At 31.5% G+C, this 24,660-nt stretch overlaps 1 protein-coding gene across 4 annotated transcripts in view; it reads left to right on the top strand.

Moving 5' to 3' along the window:
• LOC120769680 (mitogen-activated protein kinase-binding protein 1) overlaps window positions 1–24,660 on the top strand; it is a 111,766-nt gene that overhangs the window by 32,204 nt on the left and 54,902 nt on the right. Inside the window, exon 1 of one of the 4 annotated variants that reach the window (XM_040096802.1) lies at window positions 22,831–22,896. The exons of the other annotated variants lie outside the window; for them this stretch is intronic. Coding sequence (XP_039952736.1) covers window positions 22,831–22,896 — 66 coding nt within the window. Of the gene's footprint in view, window positions 1–22,830; window positions 22,897–24,660 lie in introns of those variants that run through there. 4 annotated transcript variants of the gene reach the window in all.

The following is a 24,660-nucleotide window of genomic DNA, read 5'->3' as shown; positions in this document are numbered from 1 at the left end:
TTCGTGGGCGATGACCACATTTTTTTTTTGGCAAAACAAAAAAAGTATATATGTATATACAATGTATATTATTATATTATACATATAAGTTCTTATATATATTTTATTTAATTTTTTTTAGCTTAGGCAACGCTGCAAAATTTTGAGCTTTGACTTTTTACTGCCATTTTTCCAAACATTTTAATTATAATTATATTTCACATAATTTACATTAACTATTATTAGTTTATTTCAATCGCGAATTCTTTGCGATTTCCACTTTACTTGCTTCTACCTCCCTTTTTTCCATTTGAATCCTTCTCCTTCATGATCATTAACCTGCCATTTGCTCTTCATCTACCGCTTAACGCGCTACTAGTATGTAATTTTGCCATGTTTATTAAATTTATTTAACAATTCTGCACACGTTTTTGTAATTTCTACACTTTTGGCACAGAATTGGCTAAAACTGTCAATGCCTTATCGTGTTCTCGCTGATTAATGGCCTCCACTGTGTCCACTTAAATGCAAATTCGTTCAGAAAGGTAAACAACATGCTGTGCAAAGACTAGGCGTGGAATAATAGCGCTGTGCCTCCTTTACCAACCAACCGTTTTTTGCTGCGTGCCCACTAAGGCATAAGATTGTGATTTACAATTGATATTACGCTCATATTTCTTATTTACGTGAGAAAATTTCCTTCGTTACTGGAAAATTTAAAAATAAATCTAAATACTGTGGGAAAGACTTCGACAGTTTTTTTATATGTTGGAGGCTTGAGTTTGTTTTGCTGTTGAATAAGAAAATAAAATGGTTAAGAGATTCGAAAAGATCTTGATTCTGAAAGTCGTAATTTCGCACAATTCTACTGTGATTTTATAAACTATAGAAAAGATTTATAATTTCCATTTTTACATGTTTCTGACTATATCTACATAACTCTTTAAAAAACCAGAATTATAAATAAATTCGTCTGCCAATCCCGAAGATAATCGTCAAAAATTTGTGCTTGAGATCATTTGTTTTTTGAAATTCCGAATTAGCAAAATAAAAGTAAACCCTAAATATACCGAATTAAAAAAATATATGAAATTAAATTTATTGTGAAAAATCCTGATGTCGAAATTTCGGAATTTTGAAGTATTTTAAAAAATCTTTATATAATTGTACTTGGGTTCGTTTGTAATCTGAAATTAGAAAAAATAGTAATCCCGAAATATTCCGATCCCTAAATTTCGGGACTCCACAGTATTTTTTATTTTTAGTATAGCCTTAGAATCTAGTTCAATTCGGTTTTTTCTACAAAACTCTTAAAAAAATATCAGAATTTTATATAAATTCGTCTGCTTGCCCCGAAAATAATTGTCAGAAAATTGTGCTTGAGATCGTTCGTTGTCTGAAATTCTGAATGAGCAAAATAAAGTTAAACCCGAAAAATACCGAAATCAAAAAATATGTGAAATTAAATTTGTCGTGAAAAATCCCGATTCCGAAATTTAGGATTTTCAATGTTTTTTAAATCTGTATATAATTGTACTTGGGTTCCTTTGGAAAAAATATTAATCCCGAAAAATTCCAATCCCGAAATTTCGGGATTTTGAAGAAATTAAAAAAAATCTATAAATATTTGTACTTGAGTTCGTTTGTAGTTCGAAATTGGAAAAAAATATTAATCCCAAAAATTTCCGAACCCGAAATTTCGGGATTCCACAATGTATTTATTTTTAGTATAGTCTTACAATCTAGTAGCTATTCTGTGTGTTTATTTTTTGTTTTTAATTTATTATAACATTATAGTATCAGTGCTTTCTAATCAAAACTAATTTTTGCCTTTTCTTTCATTTCAGGTATGTACCACTATCATCACTTATTAAAAGAGTGTCAATTTATGAAACATACAAGCAAGTACTTTTTAATGTATTAAATTTTTAATTTTTATTGTGGATTTTATGACGATATATGGTATAATATGTGGTATATAAATTAGGGTGGGCCCAAAAATCGAAATTCATTTTTGCTTGATACTCGGAAAAATATCTTTTAAGGCCCATCTAAGAAAGTCTCTCCAAATATGAGTTGTTTTACCTACCCTATTGTAAATACATATGTTATATATTTTTTATTTTTTATATTTTTGTACATTCATATGTACTTCCACACCCGTCTTTTACGTTGTACATACCTGCTGCTGTCGATTTTTTCTTCATTTTCTTTATTTATTTCTCCAACACTTTGTCAATTAAGAGTCCAACACTCTTCATGCGCTGCAGTCACTTTCCTTAAGTGTATTTAATTAAATAATTATCAAGAACAATAATATTTTGCAATGTCAATGTTGGCATTGATATTCATTCGCATTATTTTTTCAAGCGCAGATATTCGCAGAAATATATCTATGTATGTATGTATGTAGATATAAAAATACTTGAGACAGCGGTTAATGGTTCATGCCATTTAAAAGAATTTCGCCTACACTGGAGCTTTATGCAAATATTTCAGAGCACACATTTTTGCACTAATTTGTTTTATTGTCGTTTTATTGTTTGCAATGGTTAACTGACAAGAATAAATTTTTACATATTTATTTGAAATTTTTTACCTGATGTTTTGGTTTGAACTTCCTACAATTTACACCTATTCATATTTGGTAAAAACATCGTTATTTTAGGACTTTATCCTTCAGGAATTGTCATGTTCAGGTTTTATGATATCATAGAGGAGTCTATAGTAGTATAGCTGGCAGTTCATCTTCAAAAAGCCCTTAAAATCTCCTTAGTTTCGATTTAAACCCGACGCATTGACTCAATGGTCTAAGTTCTCTCAATAAGCCGAATTTGGCATCTCAATCCGCTCAGAACAGGCCAACGTAGTAGCTGAGCAATTCTGGTAAATATTACTATTGTAATAGTAAACTTAGTTCTTATGTGCTCTCAATCCACAATCCATTAATTTCTGCATAAATATCGACCACTTAAGACTTGCCAACTTTTTCAAATAAATTACTGTGATTTTAAAAACCTTTTTTTATTTCTTTTAAGGTGCTCTCTTATTGGGTAATTGCTCCAAAAATATATATTTTATATCAAACTCTTGTAGACCCTGATCTCGCAAAATACATTTCATCGTTTTTTTTTAATTAACCCTTGATTGCACACGAAGGCCTTACGGGCACGTTTTTTTGTTTTCTACAAAGTATACTAACATTACTATAAAAATTATTGAATTTGGGATGCAGTATTTAATCTACATAAGTGTTAGCAAACTCATTCCTTATATGTATATTGCTATGTTCTTCAAGAATCATAATCTATATCTCATGACAAATGTATGTGCCATAGACGATGTGAAGTGTCAAGTTTTGCTAACTAAGCATTTCAAATCAAAACCATTTTCCTTGTTCTCCTTCATTTTTCAACTTCATCGCCACTTAAGCACACAGCGTACTCCCACGAGTGTCTGTCGCTTCCAAGACAGCACTCTCTCAAGACAAATCAGCGTAAATGTGAAAAAAACAAATTCGCTTTAACAAGACTTTTTGTTGTTGCGGTATGCGCATTATTAATTTATGCCCCACATTGAATATAAATCTTAAACTTTGCTGCCAAAAATCCTGCACCACAACAACAACACAAAACTGCAAACAATAGATTGAGAGTGCGTAAAGTTTTTACCACAGCAGCGCAGCGGGCAGGAGAGGCAAGGAAATTGTGAACAAAAGCAGTTGAAAGCTGAAGAGCCACAAGGGGTCGCTGCCGTGTGGCTTCAAGAATTTGTGTTAGCGTCTATGTATATGTATGTCTGCAATGTATTTGTGCGCTGTTTGAAACTTATCTCGACTTCTCTGTAAATATTGTCGTTTTTGGGCGATTTTGGCAAAAATTTGCAATGCAAACTGCGTCGAAATTGCCACTCATTGAGTTTATCACCATCTTTTTATGATTATTACTATGAGCACTGGTTTATTTGGCGAATTTTGTATGCGTAAAATTCGCTTAATGCATAGTTGGGAGTTTTCTGAAAGTTTTTTATTTTTTTTTTGGGAAAAAAATGTAAAAATTTTGTGTGCGAAAATCATATTTTTAGTTCCGAAAGTAAATTTTGGTAATTTTTTCCTAGTAAGAGTATTTCTTATTCAATTTAGTTGACATTTCTGTGCGCTGATTGCTTAGCCTTGAAAGTTTTGCAGTTGTCTCCATTTTGTATCTACTACTTGATTTCTTTTTTGCCTTATTCTCATATGTTATTTTAGACCTCATATGTTTCTTTATCAGCGTTATCGCTCCTTTTGAGTTTGAAAATAAATAAACGTTAAAAGAATTGACTAAAAAGACAGAAAGAATGAGTAATTAAGACAACTTCCTTTATGCTATTATTGTTTTTTTATTCATTTTGATACTTTTTTCAGTTATATTTTTTTCCCAATCTAAATTCTCAATATAATTTATGACGCCTCGTTTGAACAGCTCTAATTTTGAGAGCACACACGAATTATTGGTCTGCAAACATAAGTATTTACTTATTTTTTCTGATTTTTTAATTTTTTTTTTCTCTATATTCATCGCTTTTACAAATTACCGCTATTTAATATTTTGACATTTCCCCAGCGGAAATCATTAAAATGAGCCGCAAACAGCCAACAAGTCAAGTTAACGACCAGTGATGAAGGCTCATGAATGGCTCGAGCCGACACTCACACCAGCAGCCATGAATTTCGGTTGTGGGCGCGTGTGCCCTGGAAGCATACGAGTATGTATGTGCGCGTTCAAATATGGCTGTGTTGTGCTCTAGATTTGAACTTTGCTACACATTTCAAATCCGGTGTTGAAACTTGACAATAAACATTTATCAACTTATGATTACCACTTTCATAAGTGTTTACATACATATGTATTTATATATATAATACGTATTTGTGTTGGTGATACTTTGTTAGTGATTTACTGGGTAAAAGTTGTTTTAACTGTAAATAGTAAATGTTAAATTTCATATTCAAATTTGTTATGTCAACAATCTTTCATAAATTATGTGACCATAATAGCAAATTTATTCTCATCGCTGATAATCATTAATAATAAAATATCTATAACGTTTGCTAATAAGTATGCTTTGTTTGATTATTGCCAGAGCTGTAGAGAGTAAACCGGAGAAGATAGAGGCTGCGGGCCGGGCCGCCTGTTCCATATTCTGCAAAAAAATGTTTCCACTCCCTTCCTTTCGCTGAAAACTCCGAGCACGGGAGGAATTATCCACGTTCTTCCCCTCATTCTCGTTCACTGAGCATTGTTAAAACTTTTATTATTTCATAACTGCTTTCATACTCAGAATTTTTAATTAAATAATTTCTTGTATTGGAATTTCATATTACTGGCGGCATTTTTCTGCTTATGATACACAGGATTTTCCAATAAGAGTGATATGATTCCTTTCAAAAAAACCACACCCACACTTTTTGTTAAGGAAATTTAAATGTTTCTTTATTTAATGCGAAGTACAATCGATACAATTAAGTTCTGATTATAACGTCATTCTAATGGCCACCACGACTTCTTTTGAAGAAACGAATTCGATGATTTTTCGAGTACTTTTTCCAGTAAACCAAGTCATATTCTAAAGCTTGAAGGGAGTCTCGTTCATTGCTAAAGACCAAATGACTTCAAAAAACCCCACAAAAAGTAGTCTAATGGTGTAAAAACACCACTTCTTGTAGGACATTCAATGTCCCAATTTCTTGAAATAATCGAATCTCCAAATAATTCTCGCAATAACTCTGCTGTTGCACATGCTGCGTGGCACATAGCCCCGTCTTGTTGGAACCAAATGTCATGTCATGATCAACTTTTTTCAATTGCGGCCCTAAAAAGTTGGTTATCATTGATCTATACCGCTCTATATTAACAGCAACGGTGACACCAGCTTCATTTCAAAAGATATACGGACCGATGAGTCAAAATCAGCATATTCACGAAGTTTACCTTGGTTCAATGGCTTCAGTTCTTGAGTGAGAACGATTTTAAACTGATGCAAGACCAAATAATTTCTCAAACTCCGCCAGGTTGTGGTTTGAGACAGTTCCAATTCTTGATAACGGCTTGGAATCGATAAATTGCGGTCTTCAGCAATACTTGCCTGAACGGCAGCAATATTCTCATTACATCGAGTGATTCCTCATAATTTTCACTAATTTTTGAACAGCTGTTACATTTTTTTAACTTGTCCGAATTTAATTTTTTGGTTAAATGCAGCTTAAAATCTCACCTTTCCAACATTATATAATATGACACAATGTGATTGGTAGCACTGGAGATACGACTGCACCGATATCTATTGACAAAATACGTACATACTTTTTCGACTACCTAATATAATATGGAAAGCGACTTTACTATAAGAATTATGCTCATCTTCTGAAACGTAACATCATGAAATCACAAACCTACCTGAATACACCGACAAAATTTTACAAAAATTCGTAAGAAAACCTGTTTGTAGACTCTTTAATATCCAATTCCATGTTCTTGGTTAAACCCTAAAAAACCGATTTTCGGCTGTTTGAAGACCTCATTTGATTTAACTGTAAATAACGTTTTAAAAATTACAAAAGTTTAAATATATTTTCCTATAAAGCTTAGGTGTAATCGAGGGTCTCATACTATATACCTGTGCTTTATAAACTAGTGAAAATTTTTTTGAAAATACATTTTTCGTTAATGCCTCAATTTTTTGTTAGATTACCAGGCGAAAGTATTTGTAATTGCAATTATATAGGTATTGAAAAATTCGTAACAAATTAAAAAAGTTATGTAACAGCTTATTTAGAAATATACTGAAATATTTGTTTTAAAAGTTATAGGTGATTGAGCAACTCACAACCTTCCTCTTAAAAATTAGCTTAAGATAAAAGCTCAAAAATAGCTTTTGCTCTTCGAGAGCTTTTAATTTTTTTAATCTTTGATTAAATCTATTTTTTTTATTTCCTGCTTTTGATATAATTTACTATAGATAAATAAACTTTTTAAAGCTCAATCGAAAATCGAAGCTTTTTGTCTACGAAAGCTTTATTTTTAATTTTTTATTTGAATAGATTCAAAATTTTAAAAATCTTTGAGGTTTATTTTGTTAAGTTCTGCTTTTGATTTATTACTAAACTTAACTTTAGTATGTAAAGCTCTGGAAAACGGAAGTGTTTTGTTTACGAGAGCATTTTTTTAATTTGTTTATATTTTCAATTTTTGTACTGATGTTAATTTTATCATTTCTTGCTTAGTCCGCAAAGCTTTTGAAAACTGAAGCTTTTTGTCTACAAGAGCTTTTTAATATTTTGTAGTCATAGTTTATTTGTATGTTTGGTTGTATTATTTTCAGATATAATTAATTAAAGGTATAACTTTTAGTTTTATCGAAAATGTGGTTAAAAAAAACTTTTGTTATAAGCTTTTTACAATATCAATTAATTCAAAATTTGGAAATTCTCCTTTCATATTTTTTAAATAAGTTTCTGCGGTTTCTTTAATATGACTTTTTTTTATTTATTTGACCAATTTTTTCATGCTTGTGTTACATGAAAAGGCAAATTAACTTTGTTTGAGCAAAGCGAACGTCTTAATAACTCAAAATTAATGTGGTTTGGAATTTTTATGAAGCAAAGCTGATTTGGTTTAGCGGCTATTAACTATTTTACATACATATCAGCGAAGAAGCAGGCATGTGGGCTAAGAAAACAAAGTTGGTAATAAGCTAATAAACTAATCCAACGCTTGATTACTTAAACGCTGGTATATTCCCAGCGTGTTTGTACATTTGCTATGAACATATGTATTTGTAACTTATGTGTGTGTTTGTGAACAACCAAAACACCCTCTTAAAGTGCCGGAACAGCAGCGCTACCTATTAATTAAATAATCGCAAGTTGTCAAAGCGATGTCAGTAGGTGCAATCGAGCACTTGTGCATCGGTATGTTTGAGTGCCATGAAATATTGCTAACCATAAATTTTGGAGCGAAAAATTACAATAAAAAAATGCAATTTTTTCTAAGAAAAATAAGCTGTTGCACTTTGGTACATTCTTTAGCAAAAAATCGAGTTTTTCGCTTAGTAAACTACCCACACACACACACCGGCGCACACTTGCCACACTGTCTGCTAATGCAAAGCAGCCCATTTATAAAATATGAGAAAATCACATAAAAAATCCGCAATTTAATTTTTCGCTGCTGAATTGCATTTGGGAGTTGCTGCTTGACAGCTGACACCTGTCATTATGCGCAACACCGAGCAGCCAACAGGCAAACACACATACAACAACACACACACATGCACATATACCTACTTATGCCAGCAATATGTCTTCCTCCATTCACTTGTTCAACTCTTCGCGCGCAGCGTGTGTCATTAAGTATTACGAAATCGCGTAAAAATTTTGTGCTCGAACAGCAATTTATGAATATTTCCATGCAGCCACTAGGCACCTCGCCACTGCACCAAAGTGCAAGTCTAAAACATCATCGCGCTGTCTGTCTGCACCATTAACCATTTAGTCGCTTTTCGTGCAGCCTGCCTTCGGGCGGCCTGCTTTGCTGGCTTGGCGTGGGCGCCCGATTTTTTCCACGCATTCTTCCATTTTTTTCTCAAAATTTTGCATAACTTTTTGACTAATGACACAGCTTGGCCGCCGATTGTCGTTAAGTCACTCCTCTGCATGGCAGTTAACAGCAAATGAAATATATTAAATTTTTAAATACTGGCCGCCGCCGGCCCACACGTTAACTCTACGCGCGCCGCAACATTTGCAATCTACAAAGTTGCTCAAGTTTTCCATGCAATAATAATTAATAACTGTCACATAAAGTGCATTGGTTTCATGTGGTTATTGGAAAAGTTTACCGTTGTGTCGAAACTCAAATTTCGACTTTTATTGCGCTTTGTTTGTCGGTTTTGTTGACAAAAGCTTTTTTTGAAGTTATGACTTTTTTAAATGTATTTTTTTATTTGTTTTGTGGACTTAAATAAAGTAGTAAGTTAAAGTTGGTAGCACTTAAACACAGGAATTCCATTTTTTTTAATTTGTAAATTTGAGCAGAGCGTTTCTTTTTTTTTCTCAAGTATTAAGTTATAATATAGTAGCTTTTAATTTTTATTAGGTTTTATTCAAAAATGCCTTAATTTACAGCAAAAGCATTGTCAAAGCTTTTTTGAAATCTTACACTTCTTCGAAACTTTAAAGCTTCGCAGTTTATCTTCAAAGATTACATAAGTTACAGTAAAAGCATTGTCAAAGCTTTTGTGAAAGCTCACACTCTTTCGAAGCTTTACCTACCTAGCTTTTAGTAGCCTTTAATTTTTATTAGGTTTTATGCAAAAATTCCTTAATTTACAGCAAAACCATTGTCAAAGCTTTTTTGAAATCTTTTACTTCTTCGAAACTTTAAAGCTTCGCAGCTTATCTTCAAAGTTTCCATTAGTTACAGTAAAAGCATTGTGAAAGCACAACTTCGTAGCTTTAAAGCTTCACAGTATATTTTCAAAGATTCAATACATTACAGTAATAGCCTTGCGAAAGCTTTGTGAAAGGTTAAAGATTTTTGAAACATTAAAAATCTCAGTATATTTTCTGAAAACCTTCAAAAGGCAAGGCCAATCTACCCTTCGGAGCTTTCATTTTTCTCCAAACGCCAAAGCTTAGTTCCATTTAAATGTTTTTGAAAATTTCTTCAATTTAATGAAAAGAATTATTTAATTTTTTCTCCTTAAATTTACAAAAAAAATTTTTAGACCACTCAGCAGCTCGTGAATTGTGAAATCTAAATTATATTCTCAGAAATTTCAACTTGCACGATCATTTCGTAAATAATATACACAATGGTGAATAATAAAAACAAATTATAATTTTAAGATTTGTAGGTATTTTATGTGAGCTTTCAAATACAAAAACTATAAAGTTTTGTAAAAGTTGTATTTTAAACGATGACATTTATATGTAGCAGTTTTAATTTTGTTAAGCATTCTGCAGAATATTCGGGTTATCGGTAAAGCTTTAAATTATGTTACAAAAGTGTTTTAACAACTTCGAAAGCTTTTTAAATGTGAAAGCTCTAAGGTCTTCATTTGAATATTGTATTAAAAATAGCGTTCGTAATTTAAGCGCCGAGGTATTGAAAGATAAAATATAAAAGCTATTCCGAGTTTTAAGATTTGAAGGCATGTTGTATATATTTTATATTATATTTAAATATAAAGCTTTTTTTCAAAAGCTGTATTCATTACATGTGTTGCTATTTTACTTTTATTGTTAAAGCTTTCTGTAGATCTTATAGAATTATTGTTTAGAGCTTTTAAGCTTTCGCGGAAGCTTTTAACTTTTTCGCTTTAATGCATCTTAAATTGATTAATTATGACTCAAAAATATGATAATTTCTTCGAAAGCTTTTTAAATGTGAAAGCTTCGAAAACTTTATTTAATTTTTTATTTAGAAAATGGCCAAAGTGAAAGCTTTAAAGAAATAAATAGCAATAAAATATTTTCGTTTAATATCTATAATATTTGTTGTGAGAAATCACTGACATAATCTTCTGTCAACTGCGCTTGTGAATTTTAAAAAATTAACATATAAAGAATAAAACTGATTGCTTATATCATTAATACTTCAATCAAGTATAATGTCTCCGCATATGAATTTAACAATTCAATCAATATCCCACATATTTGCCACATTCATTAAAATCATATTAAAATTTCATTAAAAAATTATGTCATCAAAACGAAGCTTGTCAGTTGTAGTGACAGCTTTGCGTAGCGAGCTTTCAGTTTTTTCTTATTTTTTTTTGTAAAAAAAACAGTATTTTGTTGATAAACACAGCTTCAGCTTACACATACATATATATGCATATTTTATATAGTACTTATATACATGTATGTATGTATGCAAACAAAGATTATATAAATAAAAATACACAAAAGTTTTGTAAACAAATTTTAGTTACGTGGGTGGGGAATGCAAATAGCTTTGAAGGTGTGAAATCAATAAAGAATTTGTATTTACAATTTCAGTAAAAAATCTTTACAAACATACCTAGTCTTTACCTTTAGCCAACTTAGTACACAATTATTGAGAAAAGTCATCTTCCGTGAAGCGTCAATAAATTTGTCAACAAAAGCTTTAGCTGAAAGCATTCAGCAAGGGACCGAGCACAGCGTGTGGGCAGACAAAAAATACATATGTATGTTTATATGTATGTGCATTACCCATAAAAAAAAATCGAAAAAATTATAATCGAAGGCATCGATTAGTTGCTTAACTCTTTGACTGCCTTTTGAGCCACTCCACTCTCCAAAGTTAAAGCGAAAGCTTACAAGCAACTTCGCGGTGGCTGTCTGTCTGACAACACAGCATGTCCGCCACTTAGCCGCACTATGATTAATTGCACTCATGTATGTTCACTCGCAACTCTATGTGTGTGTTTAAGTTTTCGAATTTAATCATAGATTCCCGCAGATAAAGAGGCACATATAATAAACCTATAATTTGGTGCAGTTAATTTGAGCCACCAAAGTGCTGGCGAGCAGCAGCAACAGCAGCCATCACATGCTGACAACAATAACGACGTGAATGCACACGAGCACTCATGAACACACATGACTGCAGATATACTATATATCCATACTTAACTATGCTTACACCTTTTGCACTCACCTCCCCTGCCCCCGAGGTGAATTACGTGACTTGCATGGAGCTTTGTTGCCGCCGAAACGCCAGAAAAACATTTGATAAAACTTTAAATTGCAAATCGTTAAACGAATCAAGCCAAGTCAGGCAAAAAAAAAAAGTTGCGAATAATTTTGAAAAATTGTAATTTCAAGGAAGTCAATTGATTTGATAGAGCAGATTTGAACTTTTATGCATGAAATACAAAAAAAAATCAAAAATACTTTTAAAAGTTTTTTTTTGTGTGTGTGTAAGGGCGTGTGAAAAGCGTGTTGACGCAAACAATGGTGCAGTGTGTGAAATATTGGCTGTGGGAGTGCATCCGACCATGGCGTATACGTAATGCGGTTGGGGCACTGAGGAAGTTCGTTGTTCGTTTAGTGTGTAGATTTTTCTTTCGAATTTTCATAATGTCTGTTGGAAAGTTGCACATGGAAATTTATGAGGAGTGCTAATTAAATAGTTGAAGCAAGATTTTTGTGAACATCCGCGGAAGTAAAGTGAAGTTTAGTAGTATTCGGAAAAGGATTCGAATTTCTCTCGCTCTCTCTTACACGGACTGATGTCCCTCAGTTTCGAAGATATCGATTTGAAATTTTGCAGCCGTCATGTTTTTTTTACCAATAATCTGCTTATTCTTCGCAACGGCCGATATCGGACAACTATAGCATATAGCTGCCATACAAACTGAACGATCGGAATCAAATATTTGCATGGAAAAGTTTTTCATTTGGCGCGATATACGCACGCAATTTGGAGTGAATTATTATCTAGAGAAATAATGCAATATTCGAAGAAATTGTTGTAATCCAGTCACTGTGGCATATAGCTGCCATATAAACCAGACAATCGAAATGAACTACTTGTATGGAAAAGTTTTTCATTTGCCGAGATATCCGCACGAAATTTGGTATAGTTTATTGTCTTAGGCAGTAATGTAATCTCCGAAGAATTTATTCAGTTCGGATTATTATAGCGTATAGCTGTCATACAAACTGAACGAAGAAAATTAAGTTTTTGTATGGAAAACTCTTTTACTTCATAAGGTATCTTCACGAAATTTGGTATAAATTATTGTCTAACTTAAGGCTATAATCTCCGCAGAAACTCTTCAGTTCGGATCACTATAGCATATAGCTGCCATACAAACTTATCGATGAAAATCAGCTTTTTGTATGGAAACTTTTTTATTTTACCAGCTATCTTCACGAAATTTGGTATGAATTATTGCCTAACTCAATGTTAAAATTCCCGGAAAAATTATTCAGATAGGACCACTTTAGCATATAGCTGCCATATAAACTCAAACGATCAAAATCAAGGAAACAATCTCTTTAAACCCTTTTTTGTTATAACCAATGCACCTATGAAGGGTATTATAGCTTCGGTTAACATTTTTTCTTATCTTTATTTCATTTTAGCAATTTTCATCAATATTTAATTTTATTTTTTGAATTTTTTCTTGCCTGTGCCTATTTCATATACTCTCCAGAGAATTATGTTTTTATGTCAACATACTGTTTGTTTCCGTTCTAACACGCCATTCAATAACCTGTTCCAAGCTTAATATTAGCAACACAATTCGATAATGAATCAAAGTAAAATATACCTACCCACAAATACATATACAGCCGTGTGCGAAACTACAGCAAGTCTCCAAAGTTCATTTATTATTTATTACTAAGCGCCAAACTTCCAGCGAATCTAGTCGAACAAGTAATTTGTGCAACTTGTGTCGCTTTTGCGCGCTAAAGTGATTATAACAAATTAGCCATTGCCTCGTGGTGATATCACCTCATCAATACAACAACAACAACCCCACTATAGCATTGTGTTCTATATCAAAGTACACTTTTTTAAGTTTTTTATATTTATCACAAACAAAAGTTGTGAAAGCCAGAAAAAATTTATTCGTGCTGTCGTCTTTTGCACAGCGTTCGCACCTGGCAGCATTACCTCATTCATTCTGTGAATTTTTCGACTTTATACTCACACATTTATTTCTACGCGTTTTTTGGCTGTCGCCTTGCTCTGCTTGAAATTAGATTTATGCGCTAGAATATACACAAAGCAAAGCATAAGCAAGTTGAGAAATAAAAAAAAAATAAAAAAATAAAAAGTATAAATAAACGAATTATAATCTAACGCCATGGCAAATGGTCAATAGCAAAGTGCGCATGCGCACCTTAAAAAGAGCATATGAAATTCGTTACAGCGACGTGCCGGCCATACAAATGGCAACAAAAAATTTGCACTGCAATTTAATAACAAAAATTATTTATTTCATATTTCAAATGTAAAAAATCAAATAAAAACTTGTTGGTGCAAAAATTCACATCAAAGTTGCGCCGGTAAAAATGCTAAGCTATTTATCTACTACAAAGTGCATACTTCAACTATAAATTGCTTGAAAATTATTGCAGCTCAACTCTTTTGCACTGACAGACTCTTTGTCCAACTGCCTGAGTCCCGTTGATTGGCCACTCACTGGCAGTCGACAGCTTTGCAAAAAATGCACTTTTTATTCTGCACCTTTGTTGCTGTCATTTTCCATCGAATTTATGCATTCAAATTATTTATTGCTTATTCGTTAATAATTTGCATACATTCATAAATTTACACCAATTTTTATGTATTTCTAACGGAAATTATTGAAAGGCAATTCACTTCGTACTGACAGCGGTTAATTTTACGGTTAGGCTCAGTTTACAAGCGCGGCTTATCGAATAACAGATAAATCAAAACTTTATATCTGTTTGGCGTGCATATTTTTGCAAACAAATTACTTTATTTATTGCATGTAATTTGAGAGCTTTTTAATCCCATATTAATGATGCAACACAAGGTCAGGAAATACTTTAAGGCAGTTGCAATTATAATAATGCATTCATTTAATACAAATGATGGTACACATTTCACAGACACATAAAAATGAGATTTTTTCGCAAAAAGCTCAAAAGCTCTTAAAAGCTTGGAATTCAAAATGAGTTAAAAAAAACACTGATGATTATGCACAAGTCACAGATAAATAAATATCTGATTTGTTCACAAAAAGCTCAAAAGCTCTTCAAAGCTACGAGCTCACAATGAGACTTACATCAAAAGCTCAAGTAATTTTACAAATCAGGTGTAAACTTATATGTGGAAATATGCAATAAAGCTTAAAAGCTACTGACAAAAGCTCGTTAAAATGTGGAAAAAATAGTATAAACCAAGATAAACTCAGGAATATCTTTAGGGAAGTGAAATAATAGTAATGCAGTCATTTAGTATAAATAATTGTGCACAATTCGCAGACAAATAAATATGCAATTTACTCACAAAAAGCTCAAAAGCTCTGAAAAGCTAAGAGTTCAAAATGATATAAAAATCAAAAGCAATAATATGTGTGCACAACGAATTAATAATTATGTGATGTATTCATAAAAAGCTCAACAGTTCTTGAAAGCTTTGTGTTCAAAATGAGGTCCAAATCAAAAGCATTAATACAGTAATTATGCACATTTCACAGATAAGTTAATATGTCATTTATTCACAACATGCTCAAAAGCTCTGAAAAGCTTTGAACTCAAAATGAGTATCAAATCGAAAACTTAAGCCTCTACTTTACAAAATTTGATATGAGCTTGTATATGCTGATATGAAATATAACTTAGAATCTTAAATTTTTGAAAAAAGCTAGTAAAAAATGGATAGTTGTATAAAAGCTTAGAATGGTGTTTACTAAAATTTCTAAATGTTTAAAAAGTAGTTTTATATAAAATTGTAAATCTTAATGGATTTGTATCTGCTTTTTCTTGTGCATGCTAAGTTATGCCGAAAGCTCATTGGAACTTTAGGAATAGTTTAAGGAAAAACTAAGAGCTTTTGATGTGAAAGTTTTTCAGAGCTTTTGAGATTTTTTAAATTAAAGAACACGAGAATTTAAATAAGCTCAAAACTCTGATAAACTTTCACAACAAAAGCTCTGAAAAGTTTTAACATTATTCACAGCTATCAAAATTATACAAATAAACGTGAAAATTCAAAAAATCGCTGATCTTGATTAAGATTTGATTTTTTAAAGTTTTCCATGAAACGCTTTTTCTAAGCGTAACTTGCAAATGTTAGCTACGGAAAGCTTTTCGAATAAAATTCCATTTGAAGACAAAATGAAAATATCAATTAGCTTTACGATGTAGTATCGACATTTTTGTAATAAAAAATGCATTGTTCACTTTGCGCACAACAACTGACAGCTGCCAGAAGCGCACAAATTGTGCAAAGCTATTTATATAAAAACTCATGTAGCATCATTAACTGCAATTTCATTGTGTGCCTCAATTTTTTGATCGTTTCTAATTGACATTACTCGATTTTCTCGATTTTTTCTACCTTATGTAAGCAACAAACAACTAAAACACCATGCATTGCATGCGCTAATTACAAAATTGTTATTGGCAATCGTAAATTGGTTAGTAGCCACTTGATTTAGTTGCCATAAGCAGTGCAGTGCGAAATGTTAAAATGTTAGAAGTCGTGTTTATGGATTTGTTTATGTAAGTACATATGTACATATGCATGTATGTATGTACATATGAGAGTCCAGAGCCTCACCTAAGCACACGGCATGTCAGTCTCAGCCACCCACATTCTCACAAATGTCGACTCATAAAAAATTATTGCATTTTAGCTGCGCGATTTTTCAATTTTTTTTAATTAAATTTCTTTTTTGGAATTTTTAAATTTTTCATTATTAGTTTCATTAATTAATGTTTTTAATTTAAATTTTTTTTTATTTAATTAAACCTTTTTACTTAGTGTTTTGTTTTCATTATTAGTTTAATTAATTAATTTTTTTACATTTTAATCTTTTTTAGTTAATTACACCTTTTTTACTTAGATTTTTTTTTTTAATTTCGTTTGGTAAATTTTTTGTGTATTTTTGGTATTTAAAAAAACTAATGTAAGTAAAAAAATGTTTTAATTAAATTAAAAAATAATAATTAAATAAAATTAATTAATCTTTTTATTTAATTAAATTATATTTTTTTAATGTAATTAATAATTTTTTTTTATTTAAAAAATTAATAATTTTTAATTTTTTATTTAAAAATCTAATCTAAGAAAAAAATAATAATTTTAATTAAATTAAAAAACAATAATTTAGTTTAAGTAATTAATTTTTATATGTATATTTATTTTTGAATTAATTAATTTTTTATTTAGATTAGATTTTTTGAATTTGTTAAGTTTAATATTTCTTTCCAAAAATTTTTTAAATTTTTTTGTATTTTAGATAATTAAAAAAAATAATTTTTAATTTGTAAAATTTTGTGCATATTTTGTTATAATTTTTTTTTTTTTTTGTAATTAATTTTTTAAACTTTTTTGTAATTAATTTTTTAAATTTTTTGTAGAATAATTTTTTTTCTCATTCATGTTTGTTTTTTTTTTAAGTTAAGAGATTATTTTTGATATTTTTTATTTTGTAAATTTGTTTTTTTATTTTTGGCAATTAAAAAAAATTATATTTATATACATATGTATAAAATTTGTTTTTGTATTTTTTTATATTTTCAGTAACCAATATGGCAGCAATTTGCAATAATCAAGTATTTTTGTTGTATTTTTTTATTATTCTGAAATATGAATTCAAATGGCAGCTGGTCTTACAACAATTCGCTTTTATTGCCACATTCTAAGCTCAAGTGAACGAGCATCAATAAAAAATACAAATTGTTCCGCATTAGCGTTGTTGTTTTTGTATGCGTACATACAAACTTACATGTACAGAAATGTTATTGTTGGAAATTGTAGGCGTTTTTGCTAAACTTGGTCAGCGAGAGCAAAAAAAAAAACAACAAACAAACAAATAAATAAATCAAAGCGCACAAATGAGACAACAAATACAAAAGAGAATTGTAATAAGTCTTTAATTAATAATTACTTAAGTTTACTTAATACTAATCGCTTTTGTGGCAAAACACCCAAGTGGATTTAAGGCGTTGTAGGCAGCGAGAAAAAAATCGAACAAAGAAATGGAATGAAAAATATTAAATTATACAAGTATCTGCTTAACTATATATAGTTGCATATGTTTGTATGTCTGTATGTATGTATTCTTGCTTGTAAACAGCAAAAGTGGTTGTTTTTAAATAGCCATAAGCCAATTTGCATTACACATTGCACGCCTGCGCATGCGCCACTGCAACCAATTGTCGCTTTAAATTGCGCGAAATCCATAACGCGACGGCAAAGCAAGTATTGTGCAAGGAAATGCATAAAATCGTGCATATGTACATATATGAAAACATACATACATCTAAATTTATGATGACGAGTGATTGCCAGACATGTGCCATATATTTTTAAACAACCACATTTCTATGCAACTCTGTCAGTATTTTCATTGCAAATGCATTATTTGTTGTTGTAATTTACTAGAAGGTATGCTAAAATATATGTAAGCATGTCTATTCACATACTTGGACAATAAACTAAGCAAAATAATAGGCAGCTCCAACTATTCAAATATGTCTCTTTCGCATCATGAATGCACACGAAGAAGTAAATAACTGTATGTCAGGCATTGAAAGTGCTTTGTTGTTTGCCCAGCGAATTTCTACAACAAAAAACATAAAAAGCGCATTGTTTCCTATTTTTATTGCAACTTTTCTTGGGCTGCTTTATGAGGGAAAGTTTCAGCGTTTTCCGCTACTGCTGCTGCCATTATTGTTATTGTTGTTGTTGCAGTGTTGCATTTAAGACTCTGCAGTAATAAGCAGGCTCAGCACATTCCCAGCAATCAGTGGCTGGGCGTCTTATAATGGTGTTATTAGGCAGCAATTAGTGACATTTTCAAGGCAATAAGAATATCTACTACTTTTAACGGTTATTTAGATTTTTCCTTTTTTTTTTTGAAAAAAAAATTTCGATTTTTTCTTTCAAAAATAAAATTTGGATTTTTTTCTTCAAAAGTAAAATTAGAATTTCTTTTCGACAATAAATTTTTGGATTTTTTTTCGAAATTAAAATTTTAGATTTGTTTTTCGAAAATAAATTTTTGTTTTTTTTTCGAAAATAAAATTTGGATCTTTTTTTTCGAAAGCAAAATTTGGATTTTTTTTCGAAAATAAAATTTGGATATTCTTTTCAAAATTAAAATTTGGATTTTTTCGAAAATAAAATTTAGATATTCTTTTCAAAATTAAAATTTGGATTTTTTCGAAAATCAAATTTGGATTTTTTTTCGAAAATTTGTAATTTTCCTGTGATTTTTTGTATATATAAAAAAATTCGTTCAATCCAAAAATGTGACAACAGCGCCATCTATTATAATTTTGAAAATTCATAATCTAAAGCACAATAACATACATATGTATGTACATATACGCCATATTTTTCATTATAACTTTTAAATTTTTTGTTTGCAAATTTACTTAATTTAGTGCTCTCAACACCCTCTCTGATCTCCAACGCCATTACATATGAGAAGCTTCGCTTTCTTAATTGAATGAATCGACTTTTTCATTCGAAAGACAATTATTCGATAATGTATGCAATTTATCTTTGTTTTACTAACACTATTGTTGTTGTAGCACAATAAAATCCCCACTTTTTAATATGTCGCATTCTCTTACCTGCCAAACTGACCACAGCATCATTTCAATATTTACACCTATGACTAACTTTTACCCTCACTCACCGCTCTTCGCATTATTCATTTCTTGTTTTAAACTTCGGCATTCATTGCCGATTTGTGTACACATTATTTAAACAATAATTTGTATGTTAAATAAGCAGGCCATGCGGCTTCACTTTGTATATCGCGCTCTTTAAACAAAATTATAAGCACAAATTCTAAATTAGAGGCAAGAAATCGCTGAGCGCGGCAAAAAAGCAAACCAGTTTGGAGCGAAAAATAGCAAAATTTTTTTTTCTTCTACAAAAATTGTTGAGCAACAAATACTTTTTGTCATTTGTCATGATTTTTTCTATTGAAATTCTAGCAACGCCAATTTAATGAAGGTGAAGTAAATGCAAAGTCATGAGTGTGAACAACTCAGAGTAGAGGGTGAGTGAGCGCAGAAGTCGCAGAAAATGAAATGTTGTAGGCGGCGATTGTGGTCAACAGCGCAGAGAATATTTTGGCGTAGAAAAACAAATGTCTTCAACTTGCTTAATTTAACTCAATGCAGTTTTAATTGAATGAGAATTAGGCAGATTTCGGTTTGTTTTTTGGCTAAATATTGCGGTTATTTAATAAAGATTAATATCTCATTAGTCATTCCATTACATTTTATGAAAATAGTAGAAAATAATAATAAAAAATAATAAAAAAAAAACATTTGAACTAACTTAATTTAGTTCAATTTAGCTCTAATTGGATAAAAATTAAACATACTTCGGTTAGTTTTGGGTTGAATGTTGCCTTCATTTAATAAAGTTGAGCCTCAAGCGGTCGTTCCATTATATTTTTTCAAAATAGTATTAATTGTGTACCGTCTTTAAATGAATGATATTCACAATTAGTTATTATACTTTTATTTGCTGCAAACTAAATTGAACATTTTTTATTAATATATAAATTTATAAATGAAATAATTTATAGTAATTTCCGTACAATTAACAAAAATGCATTAACTGAAAGTTATAACAGTTTCATATAGTCCTTTTAATGAATCGACTGGCAATTTTTCTTTGTAACGTATTACCATAAGCAATTTGTTAATTGACTCAATTAAGGGGATGTCTAATAAGCCTATTAAGTATTTTATCTTAAATTCAGTCAACACAAATTTGAAGTTTAACAGAAGCGGTCTAATTTAATGTTTATTATTTTTATAGAATTTATAGGCAGCTAATTGACTTAATTAAGAGCCTGCCTGAAAGTATGATTAGCTCTTCTTATTCTATTCTATTCCTGTTATGCTTAATTTCCATTTAATTAGCATCCATTACTGTTGGTTTCATAATAAAAGTTCGGAGAAAAATTGGACTAAAAGTAAAAAAATATGGCCTCTTCTTACATTACCGCTGTCGCGCCATGCTCAAATTCCAAAATTAACTCAAATGTAGCGTCGAAGACCCGCGCGCGGCAGCGAAGTCGGTTGACACGTTGAATACCTGAACTTAAGCAAAGCGCGCTTGCAAGCCAACATACAAAATGCCGCCTCCGCCTTAACGCTTTGACTTTTCTATTTATGTAAATGCAACGTGAGCGGCAGCCACAAACAGGCCGCCTTGGCAGTCAAATATTTCTTTGGCTAATAAGAAAAAGCAAGCCAAGCCTCAAAAGCAAGAGTCAAACGCTTGCGCGCTGTAAGTAAACAGGTGACCGCCACTTACGCGTGTAACATTTATAAGCGCGCGCGTCATGCGCCGACAAACACGGTGTAGACAGCGACGTTGGCGGTGACGTTGAACGCGCCGCGCACACAAAAACTCAATGAGCTATAACGCCTCGCCGTCAAGCGCTTGAGTGCGCGCAAGCAAACGCGTTGACTTTTTGCTTTTGCCTTTGACTTTGCGCTTGATTCGTTACTTTGATTCGCTTTTACACCTTTTGCTTTGCATCTTGGCCAGCATTATTGCTGCCTGATTGAGTGACAGCGTAGCCGCACGCCGCAGCCGCGTTTGTGTATTTGTGCGCGCGCAAAGTTGTCTTTTGTGTTTGTTTTACCACAGAGCGCTGGTACGCGCTGTGTGAACGCGTCGCGCGCTGCCAATTCAGTTTGATTTGAGCCGCGTTATTAAGCGTTTCAAAAAGATAAAATCGATGCGAAACGAGCGCGCATAAAATGAAGCGTAAAAAGTAATTAGAATAAAGTCGAAATTAAATTTTAAATTAATTTGTATGCAAATATTTAATTATTTGTTGGAAAGTTGTGACATAAAAGTAAAGTTTGTGAATATTTGTACCATTATAATATACATGAGACTAGATGAGGCATTGAAGTAGCGCGCGCGGCTGCCACTGAAATTGTGCAAAAATACATTTACGAATAAAGCGCGTCATCGAAAAGCGCTTGTAGTGACTTTAAATTGCGATTTGCTCGACTATCTTTTTATTATTTGCTGCTGCCAAGCAGGAAACCACATTCGTTTCAGTTGTTTGGCTATTTAATTAGTAAGCGTGTACAAGTGTTGCCTAATTTTCTGTGTTTTTTCTTGCAATTTCACTCTTCACATACAACAACAAAAGTACAGAAATAACAGTAGTGTGCGATAACTTGGAGATAAACAGTGAATATTTCAGTGTTTTATTAAAAGTTGGCAACACGCGCGCCGCAACAACGCGACCTTGACTTGTAGCCGCCGCAGCTACAGAGGTGTTTGTGCATACCTTCCGAGTGACTGTGCTCAAGTTGTTTGTGCAAATTAGTGGTTAAAATAATTTAAAAAAAATATATGAAATATTAAAAATAATCAGTGATATATTAAAATATTTTATAGCACGAAAAGCAAATATCGAAAACCGAAAATATCGAAACGCTAGTCAGCGCAACGCAATCGAATCGGAAAAATTTGAAAATCAATTTTTTGAAGCAAAATTTGATTACAGTTTAACGCAAGCGTTTTATAAAAATAATTTGCACCAAAAAAGTTAAAAAGTCATCAAAAAAAAAACAAAAATACGCCCTTGATTCACGCTTTAGACGCCCACAAAACACTACAACGTTCGTTGTTTTATTAAAATTTACCACAAAAAATAATTATTTGTGAAGCTGAAACTGAAAACCGTTAAAAAGCACAACTGCTCACAAAATAACTTTCAAAGCTTCGCAATTTGGCAAATTAAACCTAAAAAATTACAAAAAATTGAATTTTTTAAACAAAAACTTTCAGTGTGTGCAACAAAACTCCTTGTATACAACAAACTCCTAGTATACAATAAAAATACAACAAAAATTAGTCACACGTCTGTTTCGTTTGTGCAAAACATTCAGTGCCAACAGCAACCTCGTCGACCACCCACATCTCAGCTGCCGACAAGCGCAATTAAATCTCTGCGTGATTTTCGCATTTCTCTCCAATTAAGTCGAAATCAACGTTTTGAGCGTATTGTGTTCTTGCGTTAACTCCTCTCGCCCGTGCTCATGGTGATAAATTAGCTGTTTTTGCTACAAAAAAGAGTTTTGTGTTCAATGTTTTACGAATTTTATGTAAAATGTTTGCACCACGTAATTCATCGCCAGTGCCCTTGTATGGCAAGGAGGATGTGGCAGCTTATGAGGTAAATTTAATTAAATTTTTTGTTTGTTGTTGTGTGTAACTGAATAAAAGTTGTGCGTAATGCAAAAAAAATATTAGAAGTGAAGAAAGTTGGTGAATTTTTAGGTTAAGCAATCAGTGATTTTGCAGAAAATCTTAGAATATTATAAGGCTCAAGAAAAAATTTAAAAAATATATAAAAAAACTTATAAGTGATTTTTTTTTTACCTTTTTCCAATGAATCTGAATTGTGTTCAGTCTTCAGCTAGTTTTTGTAATTATCATGCCTTTTGGTTGGCTTTGTAAAAAGAAAGTACTAAATTTTCCATCAAATGATCACCTTGATGTTTCAATAAACTATTTTACAGAGTTGAAACGTTTTTTGCGATATTGCAAAACTTAATTCTGATCAGAAATAAAGAGAATTCGTAATAATTTTTAGACCTTGAATACTAAGTTTGACACGATGTTTGTAACACGCAAAAGGCAACGTTGAAGACCCTTTAAAATATATTTTGTAATTAAATTAGTAGTATGAAAAAAGTTTCTAAGTTTGTAGAACTTTCCTTAATTACTATGCCAAAGATGAGCCCGATCTGTCAACCAGTTTGTTTACAGCAGCTGCTTGAGTCGGTACAAGGTGTACATTTACAATGGATAAAAATCTCGAACAAAGAATTTGTCTAAAATTTTGTATTTCTAAACAAATTTCGTATGCGGAATAGCTGCGAATGTTGGAAAAGACTTACGGTGATTCAGTTTTTGGTACAAAGCCTTCAAAGACAGTCGAGAGATCGTTGAAGACATGCCTCGTTCTGAACGACCTCCGACTTCCACATGTGAAAATATTAAAAAAGTGAAGGATATGGTGTTTGAAAATCATCAGGCAAGTGTTAGATTGATTGGTGGATATTTTGGGTATGGAACGTATCCTGATAAAGCTGATTATTTTTTCAAAAAGGGTACGATTGTGGTTCTAAAGCCAAAAACGCAATAAATACCATCGATCAACCACCGTATTGACCAAATTTGGCTACAAGTGATTTATTCTTGTTCACCAAACTGAAATTGCCGTTCCGTGGAACACGTACACAGACCGATGAAAATCGAAAATAGTTTTATACCCCTTTATGCTATAAAAAGTACAGCTATGAAGGGTATTATGAAATTACTGAAACATATTTGTAACGTCTTTAAGACGTTTTGTCGACTTGAAAAGTCTAAATACAGGAGTTCTCTTTTTAAAATTGTAAGGATTTTCTTAAAATTCTGTTAAATTTTCAAAGAAGACAGTTAAAGTAAATTTTCGAAGAATTTTTGAACTTTTAGAAGTAGTTTTAGTGCTCTTTTTCACTTAAGTTAGAGTGAGACCCAATAAGAATAAACAAAATGAAAAAAAATTTTTAAGGAAAATGTGTCTTGTTGAAATCAAAATTTGTCCAAAAAAAGTTATTTAAACTAATTAAAAGCAATTCAAACTTTCCATAATTATATTTGTTGGTTTTTAGCCGATATGCAGTGACAACATTGAAAACATCTTCAATATCCATACATTTTCAAACCTAAAAAATTAAGCAAATTAAATTTTCTAGACTTCAATTTTTTTATTGATGTTCTGGACTATTCCTTAGTTGCTTTCGATACGCCAAGTTTCTGCTCGTTAACTAGAACAATGTATGTATGTGCATTAGGGTGGGTGAAAAGAAACCTAAACTTTCTTTCGCTTGATGCTCTGAAAAATGTGTTCTTAGACATCTCCAAGAAAGTCTTTCAAAGTATGAGCTAT

Source organism: Bactrocera tryoni, chromosome 2 (assembly GCF_016617805.1).
Source record: "Bactrocera tryoni isolate S06 chromosome 2, CSIRO_BtryS06_freeze2, whole genome shotgun sequence".
Taxonomy (NCBI): domain Eukaryota; kingdom Metazoa; phylum Arthropoda; class Insecta; order Diptera; family Tephritidae; genus Bactrocera; species Bactrocera tryoni.
The sequence above is the reverse complement of the archived record's forward strand: the minus strand, read 5'-3'. Positions and strand labels throughout refer to the sequence as shown.